General features: G+C 36.3%; 1 protein-coding gene across 1 annotated transcript in view; it reads left to right on the forward strand.

The window, feature by feature from the left end:
* LOC122266585 (uncharacterized) overlaps window positions 1-10000 on the forward strand; it is a 16115-nt gene that overhangs the window by 921 nt on the left and 5194 nt on the right. Inside the window, exons 2-6 of the mRNA XM_086536776.1 lie at window positions 217-396; window positions 5977-6159; window positions 7970-8038; window positions 8878-8986; window positions 9759-10000. Of these exons, the coding sequence (XP_086392902.1) occupies window positions 304-396; window positions 5977-6159; window positions 7970-8038; window positions 8878-8986; window positions 9759-10000 (696 nt within the window). The 5' untranslated portion in view covers window positions 217-303. The remainder of the gene's footprint in view (window positions 1-216; window positions 397-5976; window positions 6160-7969; window positions 8039-8877; window positions 8987-9758) is intronic.

Below are 10000 nucleotides of genomic sequence, written 5' to 3' on the forward strand. Positions count from 1 at the left end.
CTATCTTTTATTACGTTTAGTGAAATGCAATTAGAATATCATGTCAGACCATTAACAACTCAATCTCCATTCCTCTCTTTTGTTTGATAAACCATGTCCTTCTTTCCTTCGCCAGCATTCAACCCACACGTACCAATATTTGAAAACGTAAATCCATTGAAAGAACCATGTCTAATCTTCCTTCTTCGTTTTCCACCCACACCGTCTGGACTATAGCGGCGGCGATGTGAAGGCACGACAGCTTCCCCAAAAGCAAACAGAACAAAGAAACTGAATTAACAAGAGCTATTCTTCAGAGCTGAGATGGCGAAAATGGTAAACACAGATGAAGCTCTGATTGAATCTCCCTGTAAGACCGGGCGTGTCAACAGCAGGATAAAGGGAGGACTCTTAAAGGTAAACCAAAGAAAGGTACAAAAGAAAAAAAAAAAAGAAAAAAAAAATCTATGTATTCGTTTATCCATCTCTCTCTATATGTTCACACATTTTCTTTTTATTCCCCTGTCTCTCTCTTTTTTTTTCCTTGCGCTAACCACGCTGTTTTTCAACCTAAGCAATAAACTCGACCTTTATATTATGGCGAGACGCAGAACCCACGTCACACTATTTCCGCTGTGTCCTCGCCTGTGGATCTACTTATCTTTTAAATTTCCATGGTTTCTGATCCTAGATTTTTTTTCTTTCAAGATTCAAGATTCCCTTTCTTTTCTCTTTGCTGGTTGTGTTTTGTTTTGTCTTAATGGATAGTGAATCTTTGGCGAAAAGTTTTTAAAAGGGATACAAAAGAGGCATATGTAGAACCGCATTTCATTTTTGAGCTCGGTTTCCCTTTCACTTTTGTTAAGCGTTATCTAAAGCGTCAATGTCTGTAATTACTTGCAATTACTTGATATTCCTTTGTCAACAATTCCAAGTAATTGCTGGTTTAAATTCAGGCCACATACTGCTGACAGACCAACTATGACGATCCTAACGCACGTGTAAGAACCACTGCCGAGGATTTAAAGATTTCAAAATTTATTTCGGTTCCTTGGCTATTTGAAGAAAAAAATACAAAGGTCTTTACAATACAGCGTGTATTTCAAGTCTCTAAAACGACGCCAGAAGAGTCCATTGGCACTAATCACATTTATTTTTAATGTCCATAACATATATAATATGTTTTGTAGTTTTTCATAAGGCAGACGGACGGTCAAAAGCTGCTGACGAAGATTTTACGCTTTTTAATTCATTTACATTTTCTAAGATAGATAAGATAGAGGATCTCCGTAATGATTAAACTATTGTTATTACTGATCGTATTAAACTATCTATTTCATCATTGCAACATGCAAACTGTTACATATTTTGCGTTTATTATACAGTTACGTCTCTTGCGTTGTTATTTATTTTCATTTATTTTTTTTACACCAATTGCACAGAATATGTTGATTAAGATTCGGTGTTATATCATAGAGGGGGTGATGATGTCTGTGATAATTAATCTAGTTTTCGTTGTAATTTTCTATATTGATAGTATAATTATTATTATTATCAGTATTGGTATTATTACTATTATCATTATCATCCTTATTGTTATTATCATTATTATCATTATCATCATTATTATTATCATTATCACCAGTATTGTCATTATCATTATCATCACTATTACTAATTTTACTACTACTATTACTACTATCATAATTACTATTATTATTATCATTATTGTCATTATCATAGGATTGATAATGAAACATCATCATCATTACCATTATTGTTATTACTGTCATTACTGTATTAATAATCATGATAGTAATGATTAATGTTATCTTCATCCTCATTATTAGTATTATCATCATTATTACTGTCATTATTATCATTATCATTATTATCATTTCTGCTATTATTATTGTTATTATTATCAATCTTATTATTATCATTATTATTATTATTATTTTCATTAACATTATTATCATTATCGTTGTTATTCTTTTAATCATCCCCATTCTTCTTTATTCATCTTTATCATTATAATATAATTACGGTCATTATCATCCGCATCATTGTTCATCATCATTACCGGCATTTGGACTCACGTCGCCATTGTCATTATTGTTGTTATTGTTTTTGGATATTGTCATGATGATTTTGATTATCATTATTTCTCTTGTTATCATTGTTATCATTATTATCTTACTATCATTATCTTTGTTATATCATCAATTATTTTTACTATTATCATTATCATTATTATCAGTATCATTATTGTTAGTGTTATCATTGCTATTATCATTGTTATTATTGTTATTATCAAAAATACGGACGCTGACACAGGCTGGCTTGTCATGGTGCATATAAACCCGGCGATGCATCTGTTCTGCAAATCTAGCTTATTCTTATCCTTATTAATTAGGTTAATGATGATCTAACTAGCACTATTTTCATTATTTCTATCGTTGTTATCATGAACAGAATTCATTAAGACAAAATTAGAGGGGAAAAAAAGTATAAATAATTGATGCGTTTCGAATGATCTCTGAAGTAATAATACGAAACATGTCGATAACATGTCTAGCCTTTTGAAATCATATCTTTCATCCTTATCTTTTTTCTACAATAGATACCATCTTTATTATCATCTTGGTATTATCATCTTTATTATCATCTTTATTATCATCTAATGATGGTGATAATGGTGATAATGATGATAATGACGATGATGGTGATGATGATAATGATGATTATTATGATCTTTATCTTTGATTTTATGGATATTATTGTTACTAGCATTGTTGTGATTCGTATTATCAGTTATTGATATTATTATTACTATTTTTACTATTCTTATAATTATTATGAGGATTACAATATCATTTTTATCATTATTATTATTATTATTATTATTATTATTACTATTATCATTATTATTATCATTATTATTACTATCATTATTATTATTATTATTATCATTAGTATCATTATTGTTATCATTATTATTATCATCATTATTATTATTATCATTACTATTATTATTTTTATTGTTACTATCATCTTTGTTATTATTATCATTATTATAGTTATTATTATTATTACCATAATGATGGTAATGATGATTATTATCATTATAGTGATGATGATAATGATTATCCTTATCGTTATAATCATCATCATTTTCATTATCTATATTCATCATGATTATTATTACTGTTATTATTGACACTGTATCATTATCATTATCATTATCATCATTGTTATTACTATTTTATGATAATTTTATTGTTATTTCATGTCATTTCTTTATCACTATCATCATTATTATCATCATTATCATAATCATAATTATGATTACATTTACTACTATTACTATTGCCACCACCATCATTATCATTAACATTACCACATTATTTATTATTACTATTATCATCTTCATCATTATTGATGGTAGTAGTTATTATCATTATTAACATATTCAAATTATTATCATTATTAACATATTCTGAATCATTATGATTAGCATCATTATTAGCATTATACTTATCATCATTATCATCATCCCCATTTTTATTGTTATCATTACTATCATTATTACTATCACCATCACTTTTATTATTGGTATTGCTATGATCTTTATCATTATCATTATCATTATTGCTTTTGATCATCATTTTGTTATCAATGTAGTAATAAATATGATAGTTATGATAATAATGATAAAAGAGATAAGCCTTATCATTATCTCTATCATCAATGTATCTATTGATATTCTTGTTATCATCATTACTATTGCAAAATAATAGGAATATTGATGATATTTATTGTTATCGTTATAATCATTATTATCCTCGCTATTATCACTATTATCTTTTGGTGTTTTTAATCTTATTGTTTTCACTACCATCATCATCATTATCCTTATGATTATTTCATTGTTATTATGATATTTTTTTATATTCTTTATTATATTGTCATCAGCATCATCATTATTATTATCTGTATCGATATCATTATTATCATTATCAATATCAGTATCATGATTATTATTAAAATCTTTATCATTAACATTATCATTATCATTATCAATATCATTATCATCATCATTATCATTATCATTATCATCGTCATTATCATCATTGTCATCATTAAGATTTTGTTAATGGTCATCATTAAATATTCTGTTACCAATTGTGCTGATAATACTATTGTTGTTATTTTACTGGTACTACCACTGTCATTATCATTAACATCACCCTCATTATAATAATCCTCAGTGTTATTATAGTTATCATTGTAAAAAGGATTATCATTATAGTTATTAGTATTACCATTGTTCTCGCTACGTTTTCATTGGCATTGTTACTGTCATTTTTATCATCATTATCATTATTATTATCCTTATCTCTATTAATATCATTATAGTAGTATTAGTAGTATTATCATTCTTATCATTGTGGTTGTTATTATTACCACTATCATTATTGTTATTGTTGTTATTACTGCCATTGTTATCCTTATAATCATTATCATCATCATTATCATTATCATCATCAGGCGTGAATTTTGTCTCAATAATCTGATAAATAACGATTTTTTTACCACATTAAAGAAAGGGGAAAAATCTAGTGTGTGGGGGAGGTAGATTCTATAAAGTTATCAATAAAATTGTTTTCAATGTCATTAATCATTATCGTCAGGACTTTTCTCATTGTCATTATTGTCAATAATATTCTTATTATTATCTTTATTGTTTGTCTACTGTATTACTTTTGTTATTATCACCGATAATTTTGTCTTATGTTATTGTTATCATTTTCCTTTTCAACATTACTACTGCTTTTTGTCTAAGAACCACACGCCAAGGGGGTAAGTTTTTATAAGTAACTTTTTATAAGTAAGTTCTTATAAGTAACTTTTTATAAGTAAGTTCTTATAAGTAATTTTTTAAAGTAAGTTCTTTTAAGTAACCTCTTATAAGTAACTTTTTATAAGTAACTTCTTATAAGTAACTTTTTATAATTAACTTCTTATAAGTAACTTTTTATAATTAACTTCCTATAATTAACTTCTTATTCGTAATGACCCATACCCATAAAAAGGCGACTCTTTTAGCAGTGATGTTGACAAGATCATCTTCCACCTCTCCATCTATCCACTTAGAGATGAGTGTTTGCATCCACGTATCCACCATCCCACCTAAACATCCGTCCATTGTTCCACCGCCCATACATACACCCGTCCATCTATCCACCTACTCACCTATCCCAAACATCCACTTATCCACCGTCATATTTACCCACCAGTCTCTCAATTAAGCCATCCTTCTATTCACCGATCCTTCTATCTACCCACCCATCAATTCATCCCTTTATTCATCTACCATCCACCCGGCCACCATTTACCCACTGAATCATCCATTGTGCCCCTCCCTCCCTCCCTCCCTCCCCACTGAACTATCCACCCACTCACTTACCCACCCACCCACCTCTCCACTGAACCTTCCACCCACTCCCTTACCCACCCATCCACCTCCCTATTGAGCCATCCACCCACTCGTTTACTCACCCCCCTACCTCCCCACTGAGCCATCCACCCACTCACTTACCCACCCATCCACCTCTCCACTGAGCCATCCATCTACCCACCTCCCCACTGAGCCATCCACCCAATCGCTTACCCACCCATCCACCTCTCCACTGAGCCATCCATCTACCCACCTCCCCACTCAGCCATCCACCCACTCGCTTACCCACCCACTCGCTTACCCACCCACCCACTTCCCCACTGAGCCACCCACCCACTCGCTTACCCACCCACCCACCTCCCCATTGAGCCATCCACCCACTCGCTTACCCACCCATCCACCTCTCCACTGAGCCATCCACCCATCCACCGCTCCACTGAGTCATCCACCCCCCCTACCTCCCCCTACCACCCCTCCTACCTCCCACTGATCTAATCCCTCTCCCTCTCTCCCTCCCTCCCTCCCTCCCGCACCAGAAATACAAGCAGTTCTACGCCAAGCTCTACAAGACATCCCGCAGCGGCGTGGCGAGACTCGAGCTCTTTTCGGACGAGAAGTCATCGGTCTCGAGTCCTCCATCATTCGTCATCGTGGCTTCCGAGGTCATCAAGGTGTCGCCGTGCGGGCCGCTGTCGTCGGAGGAGGTCTTCGCGTTTCAGGTGATTTAGTTGTGGTCTTGTTTGTTGTTTGTTGTTGCTTGTTGTTTGTTGTTGTTTGTTGTGTTTTTGTTGTTTGTTGTTTGTCTGTTATTTGTTGTTTGTTTGTTGTTTGATGTTTGTTGTTTGATGTTTGTTGTTTGTTGTTTGAAAAAGGAAGTTGTGAAAGAGAGAACGAGAGAGAAAGAGACATAGATGTGATAAGAGGGAGAGAGAAAGAGGGAGAGAGAAGGAAGAGCAACAGTTTGGTCTGACATAACCGATGCTTATTTTTTTCTGTTTGTTTGTTGTTGTTGTTGGCTTTATCAGCGTTTTTTTTCTCACTCGTTCTTTTTTCTGAGGTTTGTATGGTGTTTGGTGGTTAGTTTGCTAATGTGTTTTCCGGGTGTATTTTTTTCCATATTTTGTTCTCTCTTTTGGAGGTTGTTGTAGGTTTCATCTCTCTCTTTCGCTCTCTCTCTTTTTCTCTTTCTCTCTCTGTCTCTTTCTCTCTCTCTCTCTCTCTCTCTCTCTCTCTCTCTCTCTCTCTCTCTCTCTCTCTCTCTGTTTCTTTCTCTTTCTCTTTCTCTTTCTCTTGCTCTCTCTCTCTCTCTCTGTATCTGTCTCTTTCCTCCTCTCTCTCTCTGTCTCTTTCTCTGTATCTGTCTTTTTCCTCCTCTCTCTCTCTCTGTCTCTTTCTCTTTCTCTCTCTGTCTCTTTCCCTCTCTCTCTCTCTCACTCTCCGTCTCTCTCTCTCTGTATGTGTCTCCCCCCCCTCTCTCTGTCTCTTTCGCTCTTTCTCTCTCTCTTTGTCTGCCTCTTACGCTCTCTCTGGTCCTCATTTCTCTTGCAGAAAATAAATATTATACATTTCATGAATATGTATAGTTCTTGCTCACCGTCCCTTCCTTTCCCACAGGAGAATACCAGATGAATTTGTTTCTTACATTTTTTTTTATATTTTTTTATTATTTTTTTTTTGCGGAAGATTATTATGCGTTTTGGCTATTTGGTTTACTGGATTTCTCACGTCTTCTTTCCTCTTTCCCTTTCTCTCTTCGTTTCGTCTTTGAACGAAGACTGGTATTCATACAAGGCATCTATCTATCCTGTTATCTTTCGCCTTTTGTCTTCACTCTTTCCGCCTTTCTTATTTTGGATTCAGAACAGCAGCTCAGTTTTAGGCATTGCATAACTTTGTCACTTACTTTCCTTTCATCTTTAATCATTATTTTTTTTTTCGTCACAGTCAGTGGCTTCGTTTCTTCACAGACCGAGAATTCGACCTCTGTAATGGGTTCTATGTGTAGTATGAATTGGTTAATTGGTTGTAATGTTGAGAAATACGAAATAGGTTTGGTAGTGACTGGCCTACAGCATAGCAAAGCCCAGGAGGCTTTCATTGAGCCAGTCATATATATATATATATATATATATATATATATATATATATATATATATATATTTTTTTTTTTTTTTTTTTTTTTTTTTTTTATTTTTTTATATTTTTTTTTACTTTTTTTCAAAAGCGTAACTTCTGCGCTTGGTGAGGTAATACTGTCTCAGTATTTTAATGACTATCTTCTATTATAATGTGTTGGTGATATTAGTAATCTGAGACACAAAGGTAAAAAAAAAAAAAAAAAAAAAAAAAAACAAGGACTTGTGGTCATTATGAATATTCTCTGTTCCACAGTTAAGCTTCAACTACATATGTTTTACTTGAACATAACTTAAATGAACTTATATTAGAATCAAATTAAGTTATGTTAGTTAACATCTTACATAATCCTTTCGAGTGACGCGATTTCATGACGTGTCTTTTATTTTACAGGTCTCGGTTAAGGATCAAGTGAACTACTTCTCTGTCGAAAACAACCAAGAAAGAAATGCCTGGGTCACGGTAAGCAAGGGGAAAGGGGGGAGGCTGGGGGTAATGGGAGTGGCAGTGGGATGGGTATGGGGAGGGGGAGAGGGAGTGGGGAGAGAAGTAGGTAGAGAAAGAGAGAAAGAGAGAGAGAGGGGTGGGGGAGAGGGTAAGGAAGAAGAAGATGAGAGAGAGAGAGTGAAAAAGAGAGGAAGTTGTGAAAGAGAGAACGAGAGAGAAAGAGACATAGATGTGATGAGAGGGAGAGAGAGAGAGAGAGAGAGAGAGAGAGAGAGAGAGAGAGAGAGAGAGAGAGAGAAGGAGGAGCAACAAGTTTGACATGACCGAAATCCATAATGATTTCTAGTCTGACCTCACGAAATGTTTAATGGAAGTTCCAAATATCTATAAAAGAAACAGTTAAAATTCAGACATATAAACGAAAGACGAATTTTATGATTATAGAAGGCAGCAAAAATGTGTGGTTTTGTAGTTTTTAAACTGTTCAGGGATAAATGAAGTGAATTTATATTAAAAAAAACCCTGAGAACGTGGACTTCCGATAAACAGAGAGAGGTAGAGAACTTCCATGAGTATAGAATTTAAAATATGTTTCTCGTTCTACTGTGAACTTAATATTCAGATGTTTAGCATTACATACTTTGATAATTTTAGGTTATGTGAGGATCTTCAGAGAGTGAGAGAATATTGTCATCCTTATTTCTTGTATGATAAAGAGGTCATGTTAGCATGGGAAACTATTAGCAAATGTAGATTTACCCTTCATCGCACGCACGTGTTTATATGTTCGTGCGTGCGTGCGTGCGTGTGTATGTGTGAAGACCTCAACACAGTTTTTTTTTCTTCCCTTCTAGATGATTCAGGACGTGTTCTTCCAACCGCGGCAAAACGTGGAAATCGCTTCCAACTCTGAGGACAATGAAGTCGTGTCCGAAAACGACATTTACATATCTGCGGACGAAGGTAACAGAGGAAAATATCTGACGGATCCTGATCTTTGGCTTTGGCTACCATTCCCTTATCTGAAATTGACTGTACATGCCACACGCACACACACAGACACATACACACACACACAGACAAACACACATACACACACAGACAAACACACACACACACACAGACAAACACACACACACACACACACACATACACACACACACACGCACACACGCATGTGTATGTACATATGTGTCCGTGTGTCTATATTCTTGTTGTCACTCCACATATTCCTGGGACGATCCATCCCATTCATTCGTGACTTCCTTTAACCCTCGTTCTAAATCTACTCCCCTTCCTCTCTTCTTCAACTCCCTCCCTCCCTCCTTCCTCCCCTCCCTCCCTTGCCCTCTCCTCCCTTCCCTCCTCCCTCCCTCCCTCGCCCCCTCCTTCCCTCCCTCTCTCCTCCCTCCCTCGCCCTCTCCTTCCTTCCCTCCCTCCTCCCTCCCTCCCTCCCTCCTTCCTTTCCTCCCTAGCCCTTTCCTCCCCTCCCTCCCTCGCCCTCTCCTCCCGTCCCTCCCTCGCCCCTCCTTCCCTCCCTCCCTCCCCCCTCCTTCCCTCCCTCCCTCCTCCCTCCCTCCTCCCTCCTCCCTCCCTCCCTCCCTCCCTCCCTCCCTCCCTCCTCCCTCCCTCCCCCTCCTTCCCTCCCTCCCTCCTCCCCTCCCTCCCTCCCTCCCTCTCTCCTCCTAAAAGCTTGTCCAAAGTCCCTCGCCTAAACGCCGTCGTGTCCCAACAGTCGTCCGCGAGTTCACGGTGACGATCGGCGCGGAGACGCGGTCCAAGCTGGCCGTCGACGGGCTGGTGCGGCTTCTGATCGAGGACGGCCACATAACCCTCATAACCCCCGAGGGCAAGCGGGTGATGCGCTGGGGCATGGGGCAGCTGCGCCGCTTCGGTTACAAGAACAACGACTTCCACCTGGAGGCGGGGCGCAAGAGCCAGTCCGGGGAGGGCGTGTTCACCTTCGTCACCAATCAG

The sequence above is a fragment of the Penaeus japonicus genome, unplaced genomic scaffold (assembly GCF_977035675.1).
Source record: "Penaeus japonicus unplaced genomic scaffold, GWHDUDI00000001_assembly GWHDUDI00000001, whole genome shotgun sequence".
NCBI classification, from domain to species: Eukaryota; Metazoa; Arthropoda; class Malacostraca; order Decapoda; family Penaeidae; genus Penaeus; species Penaeus japonicus.